This window comes from Gambusia affinis, linkage group LG12, assembly GCF_019740435.1.
Source record: "Gambusia affinis linkage group LG12, SWU_Gaff_1.0, whole genome shotgun sequence".
NCBI classification, from domain to species: domain Eukaryota; kingdom Metazoa; phylum Chordata; class Actinopteri; order Cyprinodontiformes; family Poeciliidae; genus Gambusia; species Gambusia affinis.
The window spans coordinates 27,416,990-27,444,341 of record NC_057879.1 but is presented as its reverse complement, the minus strand read 5'-3'; the positions used below and the strand labels follow the sequence as shown (position 1 = coordinate 27,444,341).

Genomic DNA, 27,352 nt, shown 5'->3' with positions numbered 1-27,352 from the left:
TGACATAGAGAGCAGTAAACCACAGCCCAGGTTCACTGATTTCACCTCCATCTCACACAGAGACTCTCTGAAGGTTTCTGGTTTCATTCATTATTATTTTCAGACGTAATAAATTTATGGTTTCTGTCATTTTAAGGTTAAAGTTAAGTTGATTCTCCCTGAATTATAAATAATTTATTTTAAGCGATATCAAATTCATACAGCAGAAAGTCTTCAGGCAGATTTATTCTATAATCTGGACGTGTCAGAAACAGAAGAACCCACTGAGAACAGCTGAGATTTAGATTTATTCCCACTGGACTCTGTTAAGATTAACAGATTAAATTCTGTTAATCTCAGAGATTAACAGAAATTATTACTTTTAAAGCAGCAATGCTGCATAATTAAAGGGCTGATAAAAATAAAATGAAAGATATAGAATATCCTCACGTTGCATCTGAACTGTTTTTATAGATTAGGTATCAGATGGATTGTTCTCTATAAGATATTTTATAATTTATGTTCCAGGTAAACTGTCATAAAATAATGGGACGTCTTTGAAACGTTTGCAGATCAGTAAACTTCCTGTTTCTTCCTGTTTTGGGGTAACAGAGTCAGGGGAGGTGAAAGACCGACCAGATGGAGACGTGGAGGTTTGATGCCTCTGCAGATTAAATCCTTTAAAGCTCCAGAAACACCAGAGTTTGTTTTCAGTTTAATCTGATGATTATTTCAGGACTGATATTTGATATTCAACCTCTGGGACATTTAGACTTTTATTATTAACACAATAAATAATCAATACTTCCTAATCATGAATAAAATGTCGGATGAACATTTTAACACATTTTAACACATTCAGACAGAAACATTGAAGATGAAAGACAAAAGGCCAAAATCCTTCATTTGACTCTTTATGTCTGAAGATAATAACTTTAGTTTGGTTTCTGTCCAGCTTTAGAACATTTTTATTAAAACTGATTGTTTTCTGTGAATATAATTCAAAACCTCACTGGGTTCAGATTCACCTGATGACATCATGATGTAGAGCTGTGAACCACCTGAGTTTTTCTTCATGATTTCAGAGAAAGAAGATGCTTCAGAGTGAGATGAAGCTTCTTCTTTTTAGGTTTCACAATAAACAAGTCAAGTTTCCTGCAATGTTCCCTCAAACGTTTGATGAAGATTTATTTCATTTCTCAGTAGTGGAGAAATTAATTAATACCAGAAACAATAATCACTTACATGGGAACATCCAATCATCTTCTTCCCCTGATGATCCAATCAGCAGCTTCCTCTGATTGTCCAATCAGCAGCTTCCTCTGATTGTCCAATCAGCAGCCTCCTCTTCTCTGTGGGCTGCAGGGGCTGATGGGAGTTTTGGTTCCTCTGCTAGAAACCAGGTGGCCCTGGTCTGATCTCACAGCTCGTCCTTGTTTGGCCTCAGCTGCATCAGAGCGCCACTTCTCCCCAGGTTCACCAGAGGAAACACCACTGCACACAATGCTTTTCCTCCCAGCTGCTGCTCTGTGCTGGCTGGGTTCAGGTGAGTGTTTCCAGCCAATCAGGAGCCAACAAAGCCCACCTGGAACAAACACTGTCACACTAACCTTCACCTGTCTGTCTGTGTCTCTACAGCGCTGGCTGCCATGGCAACACAGCTGGTTCAGGACCAGTTAAGTCTGACCAGGACAACCGGGCAGAGCGTCTCCTTCAGCTGTGGAGGAACGGATCAGTGTAGATATGGATGGCCTGTAGTCTGGTACCAGAAGAATGAAACAGAAACATACAGAGCTATTCTGTATATCGACATTGGTGATAGCCCAGAAAAACCTTATAATCATCCTCAACAAGATGATTTCTCAGCTGAGAGAAATGAGAACAGCTGTAAACTGAAGATCAACAAAGTTAAACTGGATCATTCAGCCTCCTATTACTGCAGCTGTTATTCTGATTCCCACAGTGAGAAATGATTCCTTCAGCCTGAACAAAAACCTCCAGATGATCAGATGTCAGTTTGTGACATAGAGAGCAGTAAACCACAGCCCAGGTTCACTGATTTCACCTCCATCTCACACAGAGACTCTCTGAATTGTTTCTGGTTTCATTCATTATTATTTTCAGATTTTATTATTATCTCTGTGTTCTGAATAAATCATCTCCTTTAAAGAGCTGCAGGAATAAAATCCATTAGTCTTTATTTCTGTTAAGTCTTTATGAAAAGTCTTTATTAGTTCTTGCTGCTTAACTGATTTTCATCATTTAATTTCACTTTATCTCATTTTAGAAGCAAATCTGATCTCAGTTCTGCCAACACTTTGTCCTGTGAACCATTTTATTCAATATTTCCAATAATCATCCAATTTATTTTAATCTTATAATATAGAAAGCTCTCAGCAGGTTGAGATAAAAACTAGCTGTATGTGTCCATTCAGTCTGAAAAGATTATTTGAGAATAGATTGTTGAATAATAGACACTGAGCAGTTCCCACATCCTGCTTCACCTTCAGCCTCATTTCTGCTTCGGTTCTTTGACCCATCAGAACTTTAATCAGAACGACGTTGTGTCTATAATAAAATCTATAGAAAATGATCAGCATGTGGACAGGGCTTCATCAAGTCAGAGGACCTGAAAGTGTTTTACATTACATCCTTTCATTTTTACACACACTGATGAAGATGAGCTACATAGTAGCCACAGCTGCTCTGAGCAGACTGACTGAAACATGGCCGACATCAGCTGCCCTGAATTCACTCAGAGTGAAACCGTCTGTCTTCAGCCTCCGTCTGATGTCCTGATCATGTTCCTGACCGACTCTGACTGAATCTCTGCACTGGAGCTTTGATTCATGTTCCTGGGTTTAATCACAGCCTTACAGATGTTGATTTGTTCAACATCTGTAAGGCTGATGTTGAACAGTCTTACAGATGAACAGTCTTGACCAACAGTCAAACAGACTGTTTGACTGTTGGTCAAACAGTCTGCTGGACTGTTTGACCAACGACTGTGAGACAGTAGAGACAGCAGATTCAGTGGCAGATAATATAATATAATATAATGTAATATAATGTAATGTAATATAATTGTCATGAAATGGTGTGGTGGTGGCGGTGAGGCAAAACGCAGCAGGCCCAGATGAGGTGTAATGAGGAGTTTAATGATGAAATAAATAAACAGAAAACAGTCCACAGACCTGGCAGCACTGCTGAGCGGGAGGCTAAAGCTCACAACAGGTAGCAACAGGATATTACGAGGACTAGACGTACATTGACGTAAACGGACGTAGCAAGACGTAGGACCCGACGAAGACAGACACACACAGGTGACACTAAATACACAAGAGGAAATCAGGGAACGAGACACACCTGGGGACTAATCACGGGGAGACAGGACAACACAGAGACTCAGACACACAGGAAACTAGAAATAAACATACAGAAAAACACAGAACACAACAATAATATAATATAATATAATATAATATAATATAATATAATATAATATAATATAATATAATATAATATAATATAATATAATATAATATAATATAATACAATACAGTATAATATAATATAATATAATGTAATGTAATATAATATAATACAATACAGTATAATATAATATAATATAATATAATATAATATAATATAATATAATATAATATAATGTAATATAATATAATATAATATAATATAATATAATATAATATAATGTAATATAATATAATATAATATAATATAATATAATATAATATAATATAATATAATATAATGTAATATAATATAATATAATATAATATAATATAATATAATATAATATAATATAATATAATATAATATAATATAATATAATATAATATAATAAATAAAATTCCTGTCCTAAGAATTGTATTATGATATTAACTGGTTAACTCAGCAGTTATTGTTGTTTGTCTTTTTCTCTGTAAATTTATGAGTTTATTAGTTTCTTTTCATGTTTTCTAATTAGTTGTTTAGTTTAATATGAATCTAGATAAACCTTGTTTACTAAAATATTTACACTGAAATTTGAAGCATTATATTGGTAGGTTTTTATATTTTGTAGAGAAGCATTTAGTATTTATTGTGTGTGTGTGTGTGTGTGTGTGTGTGTGTGTGTGTGTGTGTGTGTGTGTGTGTGTGTGTAGGAACACCTGTTTGAGGAAGTCAGTGCATAAATTAACATCTTTATTCATTGTTCTATAATAACCTGCTTCTCCAGGCAGATATTAATAGATCAATAACTGATAGAGACTGAAAAGTGTTTTGTATTAATTCCTGATATTCAGATGATCCCCAACTTGTAATTTTGATCAAACTAAGATTATTAAGAGGAGCAGATTCTTCATCTTTGTCAGGTTGTCTTCCTGTCTCCATCCCACCTGATGTGTCAAAGGTCATGACCTCTGCCGTCTCCATCCCACCTGATCAGTGTGAGCTTCATGACTCCATCAGCCTCCAGGAAACCACAGACCTCCATGCTGCATTCATGATCTCAGGAGATCTCAGCAGCTGCAGCTCAGACTGAACACACTGAAGACTTTCAGCAACAAACCAGCAGAGCCACTGGGAGAGATGGGAGCTTTCAGACATGATGTCTGCAGAGCTTCCTTCAGACCTACTTTGGACCTTCACAGCACATTTCTGATGGTTCTGCCAAGGATCCACTCAGAACCTCACAGCAACTTCAGCAGCCATGTTGATGTGAACGTCAGAGAAACTCATCATGGAGCTGAAATCTGATCCTGCTGCATCATCTGGACCGGTTCCCCTCGGCCGACCCGTTCAGCAGCAGACTGGGTTCTGTGGAGGATACTGGTACCGCTTTGGTTCTGGAGCCAGACTGGATGGAACCGGTAAGAACCAACACTTACTGGGTTTACTGGAGAAGTTAGAATGGATTCAGAGTCACTTTCTGCTGCTTCAGGATTTACAAGAAGGATTAAAGGACTAATGTCTCAGCCAGATCTAGAGAAACTCATCCATGCGTTTATCTTCAGTCGTATTGATTATTGCAACAGCGTCTTCACAGGTCTGTCCAACAAATCAATCAAACAGCTGCAGCTGATCCAGAATGCTGCTGCTGGAGTTCTGACTAAAACCAGGAAGATAGATCACATAACACCAGGTTTAAAGTCTCTCCACTGGCTCCCTGTAGCTCAAAGAATAGATTTTAAAATACTGTTGTTAGTTTATAAATCACTGAATGGTTTAACACCACAATACATTAAAGATCTGCTGTTGTATCAACCTTCCAGAACCTCTCAGGTTCTGGTTCTGGTTCTGCTCTGCATCCCCAGAACCAGAACCAAACGAGGAGAAACAGCATTCAGCATCTATGCACCACAAATCTGGAACAAACTTCCAGAAAACTGTAAAACAGCTGAAACACTGACTTCCTTTAAATCTCAACTAAAAACCCACTTGTTTAGAGTTTTATTAGAAACGTAATCAATTATAAATTTATTGATGGAATCTGATTTAATGTTGTGTTTTGATTATTGATTCTATGTTGCTTCACTTTGTGTTTCTGTGTTTGATTTGATGTAAATCACTTTGAAAAGCCTTGATGCTGAAATGTGCTATACTAATAAAATCTGATTGATTGATTGATGTTAGATTTGATCATTAGTTGAGAATTAATTATGAAAATATAAATGATTCAAGAGAAACTTGTTCAAGAACAACTTTATAATATAAATGTAGTATTTTAACCAATATTAGAGAATAATATCTGAAAACACTGAGTGACTCTAACTCTGTAATATCTGCTAATATTGTTGATAAAAGTCTTATTACTGTAAAATATTATTTATACATTTACTAAATGATAAAGTTCAGAGTTACATGAAACTGACAAAGTAAAAAACTGAGATAATAAAACCAGGAAACAGCTGATGGGTTTTTGTATCAGTATGTTTCACTGTGTGTGGGTGAATGGATCTTTGGTTCTGGAACCAAACTGTTTGTAACTGGTAAGAACCAACATTTACTGGTTTTATTGTTTGTCACTTTTTGCTGCTTCAAGATTTAAATATAAATTTTTCATTACTAGGAAAAGCGACTATATAAAAGGCTGATTGTGGCAGTCGCCCAGGGCTAAGAGGTTTTGGGGCCACAGATTTCTATTGTCTGTTTTTAATGAATATTTTTTTTAAACAAATATTCAACATGTATGTTTTATATGCGTCATATAAAACTCATCGCCCCAAACCATGTGAGTTTTAGTTTTTAGGAACATCTAAGTATGTGAATATTATGTTGATTTATTTAGAAACAATATTGAGTTATTGTGTAGAGAAAATATTAAATCAGTTCCAACCTGTTGATGTTTATTAATATACTATGATTTTAATAAATAAAATCATTTTTCTTTAGAGGACAGGGCAGAAACTCTGGCTCCAAAAGGCCCAGATTCTCCTAAATGTAGTTTTTTCTAGAAGATAATTGACCATAAAAATGTCAATAATTCATAAAAAACATGTTGGAAAAAACAGTTTATTAAATGAACCGTTAAATATTGGATGACAATTTGAGAAAACTCTCAGTGACTCTAACGCTGAAATATCTGATAATGTTGTTGATAAATTACTATAAAATATTCTTTCAATATTTACTGAAAACTCAGAGTTACATGAAGCTGACAGAGAAAATTAATATAATAAACGCAGAAAACAGCCGATGGGTTTTTGTTTGGATCTGTTTCACTGTGTGGAGGATTCTCATATCTCTTTGGTTCTGGTACCAAACTTCATGTAACCGGTAAGAACCAACATTTACTGGTTTTACTGTAGAAGATAAAATGTGTTTAATGTGTTTCTGCTGATTCAGGATTTACATGTTAGGTTTTATCATTGATATAAAATCAACATCTGATGAAAAACATGTTCAAAAATCCCAGAACATATTAAAATAAACAAAGTATTTGTTTTAAATATTGGAGAATAATATCTGAAAACTCTCAGTGACCCTGTAAAATTAGCTAATATTAAAATTTATACTATAAAATATTCTCTATATATTAACTAAGTGCTGAAACTCGACTTTATGAAATAAATGTTGCTTTTTAACCAATAATTAGAAAGTATCTGAAAACTCTCAGTAACTTTAATCCTGTAATATCTGATAATATTCTGTAAAAGTCTAATTACTGTAAAATATTCTTTATAGATTTAATAAATGATAAAACTCAGAGTTACATGAAGCTGAGAGAGAAAAATAATAGTAATAATCCGACCAAAAGCATCAGACAGGTTTTTGTTTGGATCTGTCTCATTGTGATGGTTATTATTATCCGATCTTTGGTTCTGGTACCAAACTTCATGTAACCGGTAAGAACTTTTATTCTCCTTCAACTGTTTTAAAATACAAGTTAAAATGTTTCTGTCATTAGGAGAGAAATATTCTGATAAAGAGGAAAAACTCTCTGGTTTCCTTCAAACTAAAATAAAAAGTTATTATTTTATTAAATATTTATAACGTTCCAGATATTTTGTGTTTATTATCTTTAATGTTTTAAAGTCTTGAAGTGGATAAAAATGTTTACAGGAAGGTTCAGAAAACTTTTAAAAGGTTCTTCACTTAAAAAAAGAGATTTAAGAAACTTTAATGTTTAAATGTATTAATTATAAATATGGAAACCAAAATATGACCAACATTCAATCATTTACATTTTCTATGAATATAAAATTAATTATTCAGAGATGAGAAACATCATTTTTAATTATTATTATTTCATCTCGATTTTCAAATATTGAAAAGTTAAAAATTAAGAGTTCAAATGTAAACAGTTAAATTGTGGAAGAAATTTATTACATTTATTACAGCTGGATATAAAATTTGACAAATTGTTTCATCAATTTATGAGTTTAGATTTCAACTAAAACTTTACAGTTTTCAAAAATTAAATTGTTTAAATTTTATCATTTATATAAAAACAGTTTTATAATAAACTGGTGTTACTGTGTGGCAAAAAAATGAACTAATTTAATATTAATTGTTTAAAATAAAAATGTTTCTTCCAGTAATTTGCATAAAATTGATGATAATTTAAATAGTTTAATATTTTAAAATGTATATATTATTTAATGTTCAGCCTGATAAACTGAAATAATTCAAATGTTTTTAACTCGTTTAAATGTAAAAAGGTTATTTCTGTCAGATGAACGATAAATCAGACGATGAACCGGAGAGCCGTCGCCGTGACGACTGCGTGGAAGGAAACCAAAGTTTCTTTAAATAGAAACAAAGAGGAAAGTAGGAGCCCAACATGGGGCCCCGGGGGCCCCAAGTGAAGACAGGAAGTAGAGGAAACAAAATCAGTTTGAGTGAAAAACTTCATGTGAGCAGATAAATCTATAAAACAATCCATCAATCTGCTGGTTTCCATAGAAACGTTGAATCTACTTTGAATGATTCATGAAATCTCTTAAAGCAGTAGATTAATTTCTGTAAAGTTTAAAATCTGATTTAAAAACATTAATTTTCTGTTCTAATAAAAATCTGTTGGTTTTAAACAGAATCAATCAGAGCCTCTCTGGTCGTTTCTCTGGTGATCAACTGGAGTCTGAACTCTGAATCATGTGGAAAAGTTTCTTAATGTTTCTAACATGACGTGTTAAACTGTGATGAGAGCTGCTGCTGACTGTGGATGTTTGTCTGTCTGCTTGTTTCAGATGATCCGGTAGTGAAGCCCAGGGTGAGCGTGTACCCAGCAGCATCCAGCGCCCAGCGGGGCCCGAGGGCCTTCCTGCTGTGTCTGGCCTCAGACATGTTTCCTCCTGAGGTCCAGTTCTCCTGGAAAAGACTGGAGGACGGTACAGAGAAGGATCTGACCTCTGCAGAGCAGCTGGAGCTCAGAGAGCCGAACCGCACCGCCTCCCTCTTACTGGTGGATCGGGATCCTGTCAGCACATCTAGATACCGCTGCTCTGTGCAGCATGAGGGGGGCCCAGTGGAGGCCCCAGCAACACAAGGTGATGAAGCTGGGCAGTTTTTTCTCCTCGCAGGATCCAAAAGAAGAGAAGCATCCAGAAAATAACCAATAACCCCTTTATAAAACAAGAGAATCAAATCAATAATTAATAACTAAACATAGAAATGTGCATCACGATGTTAAACCATATTTGATCCGTAACATTAGAACTCATAGAAACGCCACAGACCTGCATGAAACTAACAGCATGTAGCTAACAGACAGTATCCATTAGCATGAAGCTAACAGCATGAAGCTAACAGACAGTAGCCGTCAGTAACCGGCTGTTTCTCATCAGAGCTCCACAGTTTAACCATTGACTCTGTTAATAACTTAATTAATAATAAACTTATAACTTTATTATTAATGCAAGGTGAGAGCTGATGAATATCAACAGTTTCAGCAGAAAACTCTAAACCTGCCGGGAGCGGCGCCCATCATCCACCGAGTTTTAGAAACATTTAAAGTTGACAGGAAGTTTGAAATAATAATAATAATAATAATAATAATAATAATAATAATAATAATAATAATAATAATAATAATAATAATAACACATAAACACAGACTATAAAATAGAAACTTTAGTTGTTTTATCCCAATTAATGTGTCTAAATGTTTTTTATCATTTCTCTCTGACTTGTCATTTTAATCTCCGAAGCTGTTGCCATGGAAACCGGTAAAGACAGGAAGTGGTTCCAGAGTTCTGGTGACCTCTGACCTCAGTCTGTGTTCACATGCTGAGTTTCACCAGAGAGAATCTGTCAACGTTACAGATTAAAACATCAACATTTAGCCTGGTGGGGGCGCCAGTGAGCCTGGGGACAGTAGGAATGGATCTGAGAATATAATCACTCTTTAATGAAACTTATCTGCATAATAACATTTATTATTTCACCCACCATAAGGATACAATCTGTTAGTTCAAAAGCTGAACAGTACAGATAATAAATAATGAAATGTGATTAAAATCTAAATCTGCGGCTCAGTGAGAAACTCACTCAGCTTCATGTGAGTCGCTGTCAGGCAGCAGAGCAGCAGACGATGAACATTTCTCTGTTTCTCTCCAAACTTTTCCTCCTTTTCTGCTCCAGAGCTTCCAGCTGCAGCTTCCTGTCCTCCACAGACGGCAGACCAGGATCTGCAGCAACACGACTGTAAGATCAGCTGCTGATAAATCCAGATGAGCTGGATGTGCAGATTGATGAGGTCTCTGTGTCCGTGTGTCTGTCAGTGTCCTTCCAGTCCCAGTGCCGGGTGAAGCTGCTCTGCCTGCTCTACTCGCTGCTGATAGTGAAGAGTCTGGTGTACTGCTGTGGCCTCCCTCTGCTGATGGCCCTCAGGAACAAGGGCCCGGCCCCCAGATGAACTGTCTGCTGCTGCAGCTTCTCCTGCCAGGATGCATGAACTCAGGATTTTATTAATCACTGAAAATCATTTATTCAGTTTAGCTTCATTTTAATTAGTTCTGTAGCTTCTTTGTTTTAATAATGTCAGATATTCTCAACCAATCAGAAATCAGAACAATCTGCTAAATCAGTTCCAGCACATTTAACTGACTTATATAAAAGTTTAGTTTTTAGAATATTTTGTTATTATTCTAAACATTTATGCTGAAACTCATGAAGAAGAAATAATATGCTTTGAGAAAACATTTATATTCATGTTTGTTTAAAATCATTTCTGTCAAATTTGTGTTGTAAAGATTTAAAAACTCTGAACTTGTCCAAATGTTTTTTCTACAGTTATTACTTAAATATGCATTTTGTTTTTGCTCTGAATAAATCCTGCGATGCTGAAAGAATAAATCTGTTTTCTATTTTCTACTAAAACGTCCAGAGGTTTGACGAGTCGGGCCTGAAGTGTGAATGTGTTCATCAGGAGACAGGAAGTGTTTCATCAGATCAGTGAGAATTAAAGACGGTCGAGATGATTCACTTCACCGTCTATCAGCTCTGCTGCTGATTTAAATAAAAACAATGAAAATGTTTCCAGGAAGCAGAACCAAACCACAGAGATGCAGCAGATGATGAGTTTGTAGAGCAGCAGATATGAATCTGTTCTCAGTGGTTATTAGACCAAACTGCTGGCAGCCAATCAGACGTCGTTGCTGCAGCTGTGTGGGTTTGTGCTCTGCAGCCTCCACACCGTTAGCTGTGGCTTCTCACCTTAATAACACAACGACAGTTACCAGCATCGACTGAAACAATCGTTCAGGAAGCAGCTGTGTTCTTCATCTGAGAGACAAACAGCTCAGAGCTGAACTCACAGCTCAGCAATCCGCTCTGATCACAGTGAAATCACAATCAATGAGGCTCTAATGAACATGTGACAGAGTCTCTGATGTTCAGCATGAAGGTGAAGCTGAAAATATAAAATGAGCTTCATGGAGGAACAGATTCAGACAAACTGACCTGTTGGAACTGAAATGGATTCACATCAACTGGATCCAGAATGATTCGGTTTGATTCAATGAACTTCATCAAGCAGCTGAAGGCCAATAAATATCCTGAAACACCAAGAATCTTCTCTCAATCAGAAGATGAGTTCTGGATGGTTTTCTAACAAATCATATCAGAGTCAGCGAGTCTCCAGATTTAGATTTCAATGATTACAAGAGGAAACTTTCTCCAACAAATCAGAATTCATGTTCAGATCAAATATTTATTTTCACCAAGAACAAGTCAGTTTGTCTCCAGATATTTGGTTAATATTCTGTTTTTATCCATTAAACTCAAACTAAAATAATTTTAGTTTAGTATTTACCATTACAAACATCTTAAATCCTCAGTACATTAATTAGAATAATCATGGTGTTATTGAACCAACAACTTTTGATAAATATTAATGAATTTGATCTTTTGTCAGAAATGCTGCAGCTGCAAACCAACAAACCAAAACGACAAACAGCTGAACAAACATCCATCTAATTTCTGTTCACCTTCGTCCCTAATGGGGTCAGGAGGGTTGCTGGTTCCTCTCCAGTTACGTTCCAGGTGAGAGGCGGGGTCATCCTGGACAGGTCACCAGTCTGTCGCAGGGCAACACAGAGACACACAAGATACACAATCATTCACACACTCACACCTAGGGAGAATTTAGAGAGACCAATTAACCTGACAGTCATGTTTTTGGACTGTGGGAGGAAGCCGGAGAACCCGGAGAGAACCCACCATGCACAGGGAGAACATGCAAACTCCATGCAGAAAGACCCCGGGCCGGGAATCGAACCCAGGACCTTCTTGCTGCAAGGCAGCAGCTCTACCAACTGCGCCACTGTGCAGCCCAGAACAAACATCTGGAACATTTCAGAGCTTTACGACCCAGAAACACACACACTAAGTCATTATTATTATTATTATTATTATTATTATTATTATTATTATTATTATTATTATTATTACTCTACATCTGTTTTTATGCTGGATTTATTTTACCGTTCACTACATATTTACTACATTTATGCACTTTTTTTGTAGGTAACAACCTGAAGGTGGCGCTGTTGTCCTTCTGATTTACATTCATAACTGCAGTAACATAACTTTAAGCCATCATGTAAATACAGAAACATTAATTATAAATAAAGACACAGATAAACGGATAATTAAAGGTGGAACTAAAAGCTGACTCACGTTTCCACCGGTATTATTATAGTGCAACACAGATGAGTAGAAAGACAGAAAATAATTTTTAGTGTATGAAATATTATTGTTAAAATCTGCTCCATTAATGACTTTAGAAAGTTCTGGTCTGGTTCGGACGATGTTCTGGCTCCATTCTGCAGTTCCGGTCCAGTCCAGCAGGGGGCGGAAAACGGACCAATCAGCTGCTTTTTCAGTTCTGCACCGCGGGCCACTTTAATGGGCATTAAGGTTTTTATTTTTATTTTTTATTTTATCAGATATTTACTGATCCTTTCAGAAAATCCTGGTCAACCTGAGAGAAGGTTGTTAGTTCAAATCCCAGGAGTTTCCCTCCCTACAGCATCTTTCAGATAAATCATTTCCTCCTAATTTTAAAGTTTCAACTTCAGCTCAACCTGAAGAACTACTGAGTGTTTCTAGTATCAGACCAGAGACAGAGTAAAAAATGCTCTAAACTTTCCTACCAACGAATCAAATTATAACAAACAGCACTTTATAAATTTGTTATTTATAAATTTACAAACTTTATAAATTTGTTATTTATAAAGTGCTGAATCAGAGCTTCATGGCATGGAGTGAATTATAAATAAAAATGATGGAGCGTGGAACCAGAACCAGAAACTGAAGAAGATTTGACTTAAAACTAGAAACACGTCAGAGGATCATAAAATCTTATGACCGTCATCATACTGTGACAGCAGAGGGCGCTGTTCACCATGTAGCCTGAAATACTGATATTTAAATCTTCTGACGTCATCAGAAAATGTAAAGTTAAAGTATTTTAACCTCAAATACTTACAAATGTTTTTAAAATATCAAAGGTCACATAAATGTCATGAAACAATTTAAATGATCAACAGAAACTTGATGAAGTTTTGTAACAGTGGAACCAGAACCGGAACCAGAACCAGAATGTTCTGGTGGAAGTGGATCAGAACCATCAAGTTTCCATCTGAGAGCTTTAAGTTGGTTTATGTTTCAAGGTGTTAGAACAACAATCAGGTCCAACAGAACCTCAGTCTGACCCGGGTTCCGGTCCAACAGAACCTCAGTCTGACCCGGGTTCCGGTCCACCAGAACCTCAGTCTGACCCGGGTTCTGGTCCAACAGAACCTTCAGGTCAGTCTGACCCGGGTTCTGGTCCAGGAGATCAGAATTCATCTGGTTTTGAATGACAGGATGCAGAGAACCCAGATGGTTCTGATGAGACCCAGAAAGAGTCACCAGTGGAGGTTGCCATGGTAACAGGACTCCACTGTAAAGTTTGGTTGATCAGTCTGATGGAAACCAGTACAGAGCTGGTCCTCAGAGACCAAACCAGTTAGAAGGTCAGCAGTGATGGAGACGTCCAGACTCCTCTGATCGACGGGACCGGATCAGAACCAACATGGCCGCCTGGTGACAGGAACAGAACCAGATGAATGTTTGTCTCAGTGGTTGGAGTTTCTGTCTCGGTGGTTTTGTTGCTGCTTTGTTTGTTCCTGTGAGCTGAAATCTTCCTGCTGCAGCAACAGAAACAGAAAAACTGATCCGAGTTCAGATTCAGCTGTTGGTGTTTCAGTCTTTGGTTCTAATTATTCTGCAGGATTTGAGCCGTCGAGCAGACTGATGTGATTTCACTGTGATCAGAGCGGATTGCTGAGCTGTGAGTTCAGCTCTGAGCTGTTTGTCTCTCAGATGAAGAACACAGCTGCTTCCTGAACGATTGTTTCAGTCGATGCTGGTAACTGTCGTTGTGTTATTAAGGTGAGAAGCCACAGCTAACGGTGTGGAGGCTGCAGAGCACAAACCCACACAGCTGCAGGACGACCAAACCCAGATTATCGCTGATCTGATCCAACTGTCCAAACGGCTTTCAAACCTCCTGCTGTAAAAATATCAACTTTTATATTTGATTCTGTTTTTTGTTCTTTAATTCTTTTTCTGTATTTTCTTTTTTACAGAATCATTTGTGAATCTTCAGCTGCTCAATAACTAAAGATCAGTTTTATTATATATTATTTAGATTCAAAAGTAAATTGGATTGTTTTTAATTTAAAATAGAGAATAATAAAATTAACTTAAATGTTAAATTATAGCAATAAATTATATAATTGTATTTATTCAGGCAGTCAGATTATTATTATCTTCACTAATTTACATCTATTTTGTTTACCTGTGCATGTTAAAACATTTTGTAATTATATTTAATAATACTTTTCATTCTTATTTTGTTATTTATTAATTAGATAATGACCAACATCTTCATATTAAACTACAACAATCATAAATTAAAAATCTCAGTGAAATGAAACAGAATGAATTGAAACAACGTCTTTATTAATTACATTTTATTTCACCAAATTTATGAAATCCAGATAATCGCCTCACATTAATAAAGACAGAATATATTCAGCTTTATTGAAGGTCGAGTTAAAACAGGTTCAGCTGGCAGAAAGAGAAAACATTCATAAACTGAGTAAATAATAAAATGAAATAAATTCTTTGCAATAAGAACAATAAATGTAAACAAAGCAGAAATATGCAAAATTTCATCCAAAAGCCTCAAAAGATAAAAAATATTTTCACATTCTTAAAATGATTAATGAGGTTTTTACCTCCCGCTGGGTGAACAGTATAGAAATGCAGCATGTAGAAGCGTTTTCACTTTAATAATGAAATCCTGAAGTTTTACATTCATGTTTGGAAACTTCCAAACTGGGAACCATCAATCGGCTCTGCTGGTTCCCAGGACAAACTGGGAACCATCAATCGGCTCTGCTGGTTCCCAGGACAAACTGGGAACCATCAATCGGCTCTGCTGGTTCCCAGGACAAACTGGGAACCATCAATCGGCTCTGCTGGTTCCACAGACGCTGATCAAGAAGAGGCTGCAGAAATAGAGAAGATTCTTGGCGATGAGCAGCGAGTAGATGAGGAAGACGAGCTGCTGGCTGAAACCCAGAGACCTGGTGGAGGGCAGAGGGCTGGGGGGGCGGGGGAGAACTGAGAGGAACATCAGAACATCAGAACATCAGAACATCAGAACATTAAAACATCAGAACATCAGAACATCGGCTGCTGAAGGAACCAGAGCCACTAAATCATTTTTACCTGAGTAACTATTTGAAACAAACTAAAGTTTTTTCACTGCGCTGAACTTTTTGCTTTTACTTGAATCATTTTATTTTGAAGTATTTCTTTTCTTACTGGAGTAAAATTTTGGATTTTCTGCCATCTGGATGAAAATAAACAAGTTTTAACCAGAAATTCACCAGACACACGCCTGCAGTTTTTGTTAAAGTTTCCTAAAGTTTTTTTTTTTTATTATTTATTTATTTTTTAAATAAACTGATTTAGGAAAAAATATTTGGCCTAATTTTGATACTTTTTGTTACTTATATAAATTATTGTCATTTTCATCCTTAAAATAGCAAAATTTCCACTGAACCTTATGATTTGGTCCATCTGATGATGTCATTGTGACGTATTAAATGTTTGATAATCAGTTCCTCAGTACTTTTTACCAAATACTTGAATACTTGGACAGATACTTTGTACTTTAACTTGAGTAAATCTTCTGGGTTTTCCGCCTCTTCAGTAACTCTGAGCCTCTTTACCTGTTTTTGAGGGAGACTCTTTAGCGCCCCCTTCATGCTGGACGGAGCAGCGGTACTCGTAGGCGTGCTGAGGATCCGGATCCACCATCCTGATGGAGGAGAACCGATCCGACTCGCTGAGCTCCAGCTGCTCCGCTCCAGCAGGAAGAACCTCCTCCTTCCCGTCCTCCCTCTTCCTCTTCCAGGTGAACCGGATCACAGGCGGAATCATTCGTGAGGCGACGCATAGCAGCGGCTCCTTCCGGTCCGGCTGCTGCTCCTTCCGGTCCGGCTGCGGCTGCGGAGCCCCGGAGTACAGGCTCACCTCAGGTTCCTTCTTTCGGCCATCTGAAGCGTCACAGGAGAAAAAACATTTCAATAAAGAGCAAATATGAAGATTCATCATCATAACAAAGGAAGAAATTTAACTGAAAAATGTTGGAAAGAAACAAAATAAGAAATGATTTCAAATAAATTTCAAGTAATTAAATTCTTGAAGGATTTTCCAACCCAGAGTTTATAAAATGTGATGGAAAAAAATACAGACGGTTCAACAGAATTTGTCAATAATCAATAATCAACAAAAATCAATATTTTAAATTATCTGTCACTAAAATCCTTAAAATACATATTTATGTAAAAAAGCCTTTTTATATCATCCAACAACAACAATATAAGATTCTTTTCATCCGTTAATACTTTGCATTCTAATCATTATTATTATTGCTATAATTATTATTATTATTATTATTATTATTATTATTATTATTATTATTATTATTATTATTATTATTATTATTATTATTATATTATTAATGTGATTAAAAAGGTTTTATTGTTGGGTGGCAGAATAAATTATTTTAATTGTTAAAGTGACAAATTATTTTTTTCTTAACCAGAACTAGAAAACTTCTACAAACAGAATAAATAACATAATTAATATTAATGAAATATTTTTATATCTATATTCCAACATAGATATAAAATATCATAAAAATATATTTTAAATCAATATAAATGTTTTTACAAGTTTTTAAAAGTATGTTTTGAATTTCGGAATTAATAGTTTGTTTTATATTTTGTTGAATTTTAATGTTAATTTCATAATATTGTTACAGTTTAAATATTTCAGAGAGAATAAAATAAAATGAAGATGTAAAAACTCCAGTCTGTATTACTAATATGAATAATTATATACAATAATATATAATATATAAAATATGATTAATGTGTAAGTTGAAAAATCTGGGCTGTAATATAAAATGTTACAATGTAAATATAAATAGGAACAAAAATGAATTTAATAAGTTTGTATACGTTCCCACACATTAACTTTGTTTTATTATGCTAATAATAATAATAATAATAATAATAATAATAATAATAATAATAATAATAATAATAATAATAGAAACTTTAAATTGATTTTAAAAGATTTTTTTTATTTTTTTATTTTTTACAATTAACAAACTGCAGTAAATTTACAAGAATAAAATATCAAACTATTTGGAGAAAATAACATTTTGTTTAGGTGTAATCTCATTTTTAAAGCTGATATATAGATATATATTTATATATTTTATAATAAAGTTTATATGTTAAGTAATGAAATTTTACACTTTACAAAGTTCCTGCGGTAAATTGAACATGACAGATAAAAACCAGCTGCTGGTTTTATGATTTTATTTCAATTTCATTTTAACTTCAAATTTTAAAATTTGTTTCTGTTATAATTATTTTAAAAAGTAAAACTGTAGACATATTTACATCATGGATGCTTATGAATCTAATAAAATGTTTTGGTGTTGTGGGGTGTCCAACGCGCGGCGCCGGGCCGGCGGCGGGTGATTGGTGTCGCATCGCGGACACAGAATAATTCATTTGGTTTGATGCAGATTCACATTTTTTAAAATGATTAAAACCTTAAAATAAAACATTTAAAGCCCCCAAAAGTATTAATATTTGATCAAACATGATTTTAGTTTTAATTGAACTGAAACAGAAACAAAAACTTTTACTAACGATCAGTTTGGGTTTGATCATCAGGTCACCTGGTGATAAAATGTTATTATTATTATTAACAGCCTGTTATTATTGTTTTTATTGTTTCAATAATGTTGTTTTGAAAAATCACAAACAAAACAACAAAAAAATACAATCTAAAAAATAAAATGTTTCAAATCTACCATCAGATTCATTTTCTCCAGAAATCACAATATTTTCTTGTTTTATTAAATGTTGTGTTTCTTTTCTTTCCAGGTGAAATATTAATAATAAAAGAGATTTTTTTATTTTTTTTATTTTATTAAAACTTCCAGCTTTGCAGTTTTGGTCCAGAAAGCAAAATGTTTGGACTCCAGACAATCAGATGAAGTTTTGATTATTGATTATTATTGTTTCCCAGAAACGCCTCAGATTCACTGAGAAGCAAAAACGCTGATATGTCTGTAAATATAATCCAGCATTTAAACATGAATATGTTGAAATTAGACCTTGGTAACTTCCTCAGATCTTCTGTGATGAAATGTTTGTTTTTTACTCTGGTTAACTGAAGAACGGAGCAGAAAAAGTTTCCGTCGTTCTCAGAATTCAGGTTTCCTGGTTTCTGTGTTTTTCCAGGAAACAGGCGGCTGAACAGAAACCAGAAAATAACAAACTTTATCAAACTTTGTTTTTTTTTATCAGGTTTCTGCTGCTGTAGGAAGGAGGATCAGAGTTTTGGAGCTGCTGACTTTCACCTCAATTCAGATCATAAAATATTTCTGTCAGAGCTGAAAACATTCAGAGCTCAAAACACAAATTCAGAATTTCAGCAGATTAATAATGAATGTTTTTCTTACCTGTTACAAAAAGTTTTGTTCCAGTCCCAAAGATGAGGAACTTCTTGGACTCATTAGATCCTCCAGATCCTTCCACAGCGAAACTCTCTGATACAAAAACCTCAGAGTCTGCAGCGCCAGGAAGGAGCCGCTTTCTTTAAGGGTTGCGTGTTTGGGGGGCTGGATGTGGCCAAGGATAACTTTCTCCAAACTTCAACATCTCAGGTAAAACAGGAACAAATGTTTTCTATCACATGTGAAGCTTTTCCATGAACTGGAACAGATAGAAACGTTGCTGCTGCTGAGAACAAAGTTTAAAAGATTTAGTCAAAAGTCACTTTTTAACACATTCCCATCATTTCTATTTTCTCCTATTTTTCACATTGTTGTGGTTTCTCTGCCCTCCTGACCCGTAGTATCCGGTTCTAAGACGGTTTTCGACCAAATGAGTTTTCTTGTTTTGCATCAACATTAATTTGGTTTTAATTTCTTTCACTGCAAAAACACAAAATCCAACCAAGTAATTTTGTTCTAGTTTAATATCTTAATCCACTTTAACTGAGACAAAACTAAACAGACGTTTACGGAGCTTTTCAGCATGAAATAGGAACTTGTTTTAAGTAAATAGTTCCTTAATATTGATGAAAACGTCCTGGTTCCACTGACAGATTATTTCACTTCATGTTAAAAAATGTTTAATTTATGAGACTGTTAGAAAAGGTTCAGTAAATATTGAACGTTTTGATTCACCAAAACCAACATGGAGTAAAAACATCACAAAGTTTTATAAAAATCTGTCTGGTCTTCACCTTTACAGGTCATCGATAAATTATGATCAAAGATATTGATTTAGCATCCTAAAGTCAGCAAACAGTACAACGTTCCTAAGAATGGTTGTAAATGGCATCATGGAGAAGTACTGCTGATGGAGTTTCTTAAAGAGACAGACATCAGTTTCATGATGTGAAGTCAAATTTCTTTCTATTTAGATGCTTTTTTATCTGATTCCTGCCTGATAAACAACATAAGATATAAAATCCACAACAATCATGAATAACAAAAAAAACATTTCATGTTTTGTTCTGTTTGAGCAGAAATATTTTAAATTTATTGGATAATTAGTTAAATGTTTACCTTTGAATGATTATTGCTTTTCATGTTGTGTATGAGTCTCTGTCAGGAGTGGGCAACTCCAGACCTGGAGGACCTGGAGGACCTGGAGGGCCTGGAGGACCTGGAGGGCCTGGAGGACCTGGAGGGCCTGGAGGGCCTGGAGGACCTGGAGGACCTGGAGGGCCTGGAGGACCTGGAGGACCTGGAGGACCTGGAGGGCCTGGAGGGCCTGGAGGACCTGGAGGGCCTGGAGGACCTGGAGGACCTGGAGGACCTGGAGGACCATGAGGTCCTGCTACCTTTAGATGTTTCTCTACTTCAACACACCTGAGTCCAATCATGAGGTCATCAGCAGAACTCTGGAGAACCCGACTGCACTGAGGAGGAGATCCAGGTTGTTGGACCAGACAGACTGGACTCTGCAGGACTCTGACCGTCCAGGACCAGGACTGCCCCCCCTGAGGTGTGAACTGGTTGAAGGTGAGGCTGTGGTTTACTTCCTGTGTAACATCTGCTCCTCTGCAGGTTTTTGTTCAGGCAGCTCAGATCGTTTCTCACTGTGGGAACCACCAGCAGGCGCAGTAATATGAGCCTTTGTGTTCCTCCTTAACTGTTTGGATCTTCAGACTACAGACGTTTCCTACACTGAAAGCCGTGAAATCATTTTTCTGAGGATGACCGTACCGATTATTAGGAAATCCACTGGTCAGGTCGATGCGTAGAATCACTCTGAGCGGATCGATCTCTGTGGTTTGATACCAGTAAACCTGATTTTTATCACAGCCGTTTGAGGCTGAACACGTTAAAGAGACGGGGCTACCTTCTTTAGCAACAAGTGATAACTGGTCCTGAACCAGCTGTGTTGCCATGGCAGCCAGCGCTGTAGAGACACAGACAGACAGGTGAAGGTTAGTGTGACAGTGTTTGTTCCAGGTGGGCTTTGTTGGCTCCTGATTGGCTGGAAACACTCACCTGAACCCAGCCAGCACAGAGCAGCAGCTGGGAGGAAAAGCATTGTGTGCAGTGGTGTTTCCTCTGGTGAACCTGGGGAGAAGTGGCGCTCTGATGCAGCTGAGGCCAAACAAGGACGAGCTGTGAGATCAGACCAGGGCCACCTGGTTTCTAGCAGAGGAACCAAAACTCCCATCAGCCCCTGCTCTGGACGCGTCACGCCGTTTCATGTGGTTTGGGTTTAAACCTCGCCGTTCAGTCGGCGTCTCTGTTAAACAGTGACATCATGACAGGTCTGTCCAGAAACATTTAAACTGTCACAAGGTTCAGGAAAGTGGGTCGCTGTGATGTTGCAGGTGGAGTGAGTGACCTGTGGATGGAGACCTCAGTCCTCCATGCGGCCGTTTGAGTCCCACCTGTTGACCTTTGCCACGTGTCTTCCACGTCTTGCAGAATGCTAGCCTTTAGCTTTGAGACAACGATGCTAACTGCTTCACTGTGCAGCTTCAATATTCAGTCTATCACATCACAGCAGCTGAACTTTATCACTTTATCCTCTTCCTCCATGAATCTTCTTCATCTTTTCTGATCTCCAACTGTAGCACCATGACGGTTCATAACACAACCACCAAATACCAAACAGATTAACTGTTTCTGTAAACAATGAGTCTTCTTGTAATGTTTTTCAGTGTTTTGATTATTAAACGAGCCAAATAATCAATCCCTGATCAAAGCTTGTTATATTAAACATTTATACCAACTGGTTAGAAAATGATGGTTACTGTATGAGTAAATCTACTACATCACTGGAACATCCTGACCTCTGACCTTTTCCTCTTTCTCCATTGATCACACTGCCCAGATTTTCCACAGGCTGGTCAGAAAACCACAGAACATCCCTAAATGTATCAGCTGTATGTTCCTCCAGGTCTCCTACTTGTGTGTAAATGTTGTCTATAAATAATCCTGCCTGGAATTAAAGGGATGAAATGATCTGGAAACATTTCTGCTGCCTCCAGTCAACCATCATCTGAGGTTCTCCTGTTGAAAACAATAATCATGTAATCTGGAACTGCTGAAAATGGTCAAACTGGTTTTCCATTTTACACAGATTAAACAGATCAGATTTATTTGTTGAAGCTCAGAGAAACCGTGACAGTCTGTAATATTTAGTTGAGTGAATAGTTTTATCTGAGCTGTTCTGGGATTTTCTGTGGTTTTCTTTTCTCTCTGCCTCATTTAAACAGCTGCTCTGCTCAGAGGGTTTCTGTTCGGCTGTCAGGCCTGGTTCTGCGCTGTGGGATACAGTTTTCCGGCAGACGCAGTGATAAGTGGCTGAATGTGCGTCTTCTGTGCCGCTGATCACCAGCTCAAAGCTGTCGTCTTTCCTAATCAATGAAAACGAGTTTTTTTGAGGGTGATTAAAGTTGTAAGGGGGTTTTTTAGCACTTCGATCAAATCGAAGGATCGGTACAAACTGTTCTGTTTCAGTCTTTTTCTGGTACCAGTAAATAACATTGAAGTCACAGGTTTCAAAACCAGAACAACCAATGGTGATCATTTCACCAGTGTTACTGGTCAGAGTCAGATCCTTCTGAACCAGCTGTGTTGCCATGGCAGCCAGCGCTGTAGAGACACAGACAGACAGGTGAAGGTTAGTGTGACAGTGTTTGTTCCAGGTGGGCTTTGTTGGCTCCTGATTGGCTGGAAACACTCACCTGAACCCAGCCAGCACAGAGCAGCAGCTGGGAGGAAAAGCATTGTGTGCAGTGGTGTTTCCTCTGGTGAACCTGGGGAGAAGTGGCGCTCTGATGCAGCTGAGGCCAAACAAGGACGAGCTGTGAGATCAGACCAGGGCCACCTGGTTTCTAGCAGAGGAACCAAAACTCCCATCAGCCCCTGCTCTGGACGCGTCACGCCGTTTCATGTGGTTCGGGTTTAAACCTCGCCGTTCTGTCGGCGTCTCTGTTAAACAGTGACATCATGACAGGTTTGTCCAGAAACATTCAACACTTTTAGAAAAGTCGCACTAGAAGGTCCAGCTGCCTTTGGTCCACATTGACCACCAAAGGAACGCTGCTTCCATCTATTCCAGCAGCCATTTGGATGCTACAGTCTGTAACTGTTGTATTTTACAGTTTCTTACCCTAAATTTTACGGATTCTTTTACAGTGTACTTCAGCACTGCAAAGTACAGGACATTGGTGACGTTAGAACTAGAAATCATCACCTTCTATAGTTGGTCGGTCTAACTTAGTGCTTTTTTTTTTTTTTTTTTTTCCCCACCAGGGGGTCTTTTTGTGGGCTCTAGTGTCCCTTATACAACAGTAGGCTGACAGGAAAGGGGGAAGGAGAGGGGGGAAGACATGCGGCAAATGTCGTCGAGTCCGGGAATCGAACCCGTGACGGCCGCGTCGAGGACTGAAGGCCTCCAAACGTGGGGTGCGCTACCCTCCACGCCACCGGAGCACGCCTCAACTTAGTGCTTTTATAATCAAATATTGTTGGGAACTGGGGTTTTTGCCCTTAGTGGGGATTTTCTGCCAACCTGGAGGACGTGCCTGCTGACGGGACTCAGTGGACCGGCCATCATTCACCTCATCATCCAGGAGTATGTGAGGAGGAGCTGCCAGCACTTCCTCTCAGTGTTTGCCAGTTATGGTACTCTGCACCGCTCTGAGTCGGCTCTCTGAGGTTGTTTCCAGCAATATTTTCCTGTTGCCTCTCTCTGGTGTTTTACTCTCTGTGTGGCCTGAGTTTCTGCTTTTCTCCTCGTGACACTGTGGATTATCACCCACTGATGGCCCGAGTCCCTCTCCGCCTCTGCTGAAGAATCGTTCACGGTTCCTGGTTTCGCTCCTCACCTCTCCTCACAAGAACTTTCCTGTCCGCCCTCCATCGCAAGGCTCTTCCATCTACATCCAAAGAACTCAGTCAAGATCACACTGGAACCTGGATCATCTCAAGAACCCCCTGCAAAGAGACCACAGTAACCCCCCCTTGTGGAAACTCATCACACCAAGTATTATCAGTCCAGTTCCTCAAGATTCAACCTTTTCAATTTGCCATCAACTTACCTTCTCTCTGTCTTCAGAGTTCTGACAACCCGGTTTCCCATCCCCAGGACAAGAACCACACAATCTCACATTTCATCTTTGCTAAAATGAACTTTATCTGATTTTTTGTTCTCCTGACTGTTATGTATTTGACCTAAAAGATGGGAACTCAACATGACAAATATTTATGTATCTGAAACGTTGATGGATAATTAGTTTTTATAGATGTTAGAATGCCGGGTTGATTCCCAACGATAACCAAACATTTTCACATCTTTCAGTCTAGTTTCCTTGGTGACCACAGCACTGAGACTGACCTAGTCAAAGTATTCAATGAGATCCACATAAACACAGACTGTGGAAGAACCACAGAGCTGGTTCTGGTTCTGTTGGACCTCAAAGTCGATCATGACATATTATTGAACCAACTGGAGAATTGGGTCTCCGGTCCAGAACTCAACTGGTTCCAGTCTGACATAAAGAACTGGGATTTCTTTATTTCAATAAGAAACTTCTCATCGAAGAGGTCAGAGGTCACATGTGGTAATTTGTACAACCTAGGACCAATTTATTCAATATCTACATTCTCCCACTGGCTCAGGCCATAACAAGAAATTAGATTAGCTACCATAACGACGCAGATGATGCACAGCTCTACCGTTATGATGTCACCAGGTGACCTTTGACCCCATCCAAGCACTGAACAGATACTTAGAACAGATTAATGTTTTCAATGAAACAGTTTTGTTTCTGTTCTCCAGTTGACCAGAATCAAAACTGAAGTTATGTTTGGACATAAAGAGGAACGATCTAGAGTTATAGATCTAGAGTTACAGATCTAGAGTTACAGATCTAGAGTTATAGATCTAGAGTTATAGATCTAGAGTTATGGATCTAGAGTTATAGATCTAGAGTTATAGATCTAGAGTCAATGCAGCTTCAGTTATTACAGCTGGAAACCAGCTTATAAATTGCCAGTTATTTAAAGGTTGAAGGTGAGGCTGTGGTTTACTTCCTGTGTAACATCTGCTCCTCTGCAGGTTTTAGTTCAGGCTGGTCGGATCGTTTCTCACTGTGGGAACCTCCAGCAGGCGCAGTAATATGAGCCACTATGTTGCTCTTTAACTCCATTGATCATCAAAATACAGCCGTTTCCTTCACGTGAAGCCGTGAAATCATCTCGCTGAGGATGACTGTAACGTTTATTAACGTCTCCGGTGGTCAGGTCGATGCGTAGAATCACTCTGAGCGGATCGCTCTCTGTGGTTCGGTACCAGTAAACCTGATTTTTATCACAGCGGTTTGTTTCTGAACACTTTAAAGGGACAGAGACAGTGGGACCAGCTTTAGCAACAAGTGATAACTGGTCCTGAACCAGCTGTGTTTCCATGGCAGCCAGCGCTGTAGAGACACAGACAGACAGGTGAAGGTTAGTGTGACAGTGTTTGTTCCAGGTGGGCTTTGTTGGCTCCTGATTGGCTGGAAACACTCACCTGAACCCAGCCAGCACAGAGCAGCAGCTGGGAGGAAAAGCATTGTGTGCAGTGGTGTTTCCTCTGGTGAACCTGGGGAGAAGTGGCGCTCTGATGCAGCTGAGGCCAAACAAGGACGAGCTGTGAGATCAGACCAGGGCCACCTGGTTTCTAGCAGAGGAACCAAAACTCCCATCAGCCCCTGCTCTGGACGCGTCACGCCGTTTCATGTGGTTCGGGTTTAAACCTCGCCGTTCTGTCGGCGTCTCTGTTAAACAGTGACATCATGACAGGTTTGTCCAGAAACATTTAAACTGTCATAAGGTTCAGGAAAGTGGGTCGCTGTGATGTTGCAGGTGGAGTGAGTGACCTGTGGACGGAGACCTCAGTCCTCCATGCGGCCGTTTGAGTCCCACCTGTTGACCTTTGCCACGTGTCTTCCACGTCTTGCAGCCGTTTTCTGACAGATCACTGTCAGGAAAAGGCCTCTAGAACTGAAAAATAGAAAGAAATAAAAGAGGGAGTCCACATTGACCAACCCAGACCCCGTAGTTTCATAGATTGATTCTTTTATTTCATCCACTGGGGACAGAAGGTGGAGGAACAATCATGTTTCAAAGACATGAATATTAATAATTGATGTTTTAAATGGAAGCATTGAAGATAAAATCAGAAATTAAGCTTTTCTTTAAAAACAAAGCAATAGTTATTGATTTGAGAGGCTAAGGACACACTGGATGAAGAGTACACAACATGTTTATTGCTAAACTAATGCATTAGCTTAGCATAGCATATTAACCCGACATACATGTTTGTTGTTTCACATGGAGCGGTCAGCGCTGCAGAAAACAACCTGACATGATCTTCAGTTCATCACAAAGTTCATCAAAATGATGAAGAGTTATCAATGGCAGGTAGGATACTGACTTGTGAAACCGCTCAGCATCACCACACTGCTTCATAAGTGAACTTTCCTTCTTATCATATTTGTCATTTCTGCATAATAAGCATAAACATGAGATATAAAAAAACATAAAGATTGCATAAATAACAAGAGAACTGATTAAATTAATACTAGAATTCAGCACTTTTAGGTTTTTGCCCAACTTTGTGTTTTTATAATCAGATATTTTTGTATCTGATAAGTTGATGTTTAATTAGTTGCTGTGTTCTATAACTTTGTGTTTTTATTATGTGACCTGAGTGTGAGCTAATTATGATCGACAGCTGCCCATATTTACACTGTACCAAATTAATTTTAAGTGTAAGTTGATGATATATAATATGAAGAAGTAAAATGGATGTTTAGGCTGCAGGTGTGAGAACAGAGGCTAGAAGTCCAAACATCTGAGTTCTTCAAAACACATCAAGCTAACCTGGGAACAGGATTAGATTTATTTAATGTTTCTATTCAGACTGATAATCTTTAAATAACAACCAGAAAACCTGGGGGGCCCAAAGTGGGTCCCTGAGGGCCTCCTGCATGTTTTAGTCTGTCCCTGGTTTAACGCACCTGGATCCAATGATGGATCATTGGAGGCCTAAGAAGAACATGGACCTGCTGAAAAGGTTGTTTTTTCCACCAGGGAGAGAATAAAACATGCAGGATGCCATCGGCCCTCCAGGAGCCACTTTGCGGACCCCTGCTGTAAATCTTCAGAGGTAATGATTTTCCAGATGTGAACTGGTTGAAGGTGAGGCTGTGGTTTACTTCCTGTGTAACATCTGCTCCTCTGCAGGTTTTTGTT

At 37.9% G+C, this 27,352-nt stretch overlaps 1 protein-coding gene and 1 gene segment (V, D, J or C); one reads left to right on the top strand and one right to left on the bottom strand.

Annotated features, from left to right (window-relative positions):
• Positions 1-1,311: 1,311 nt before the first annotated feature.
• Positions 1,312-10,764, top strand: LOC122841781 (immunoglobulin lambda-1 light chain-like). Its single transcript, XM_044135347.1, has 6 exons — positions 1,312-1,525; positions 1,618-1,941; positions 6,715-6,759; positions 8,673-8,972; positions 10,066-10,128; positions 10,206-10,764. The coding sequence occupies exons 1-6, from the start codon at positions 1,351-1,353 to the stop codon at positions 10,337-10,339; spliced, it is 1,041 nt and encodes a 346-aa protein (XP_043991282.1). The 5' UTR covers positions 1,312-1,350; the 3' UTR covers positions 10,340-10,764.
• A 9,745-nt stretch (positions 10,765-20,509) lies between these two features.
• On the bottom strand, positions 20,510-23,056 carry LOC122841756. The segment is given in 2 exon segments: positions 20,510-21,005; positions 22,795-23,056. Coding segments are annotated over 2 exon segments (501 nt in total).
• Positions 23,057-27,352: the final 4,296 nt, after the last annotated feature.

Coding starts and splice junctions, on each gene's coding strand:
- LOC122841781 (XM_044135347.1), top strand. CDS start 1,351: ATGGGAGTTTTGGTTCCTCTGCTAGAAACCAGGTGGCCCTGGTCTGAT. Junction 1,942..6,714: donor CTGTTATTCTGATTCCCACA/GTGAGAAATGAT, acceptor CACTGTGTGGAG/GATTCTCATATCTCTTTGGT. Junction 10,129..10,205: donor GGATCTGCAGCAACACGACT/GTAAGATCAGCT, acceptor TGTGTCTGTCAG/TGTCCTTCCAGTCCCAGTGC.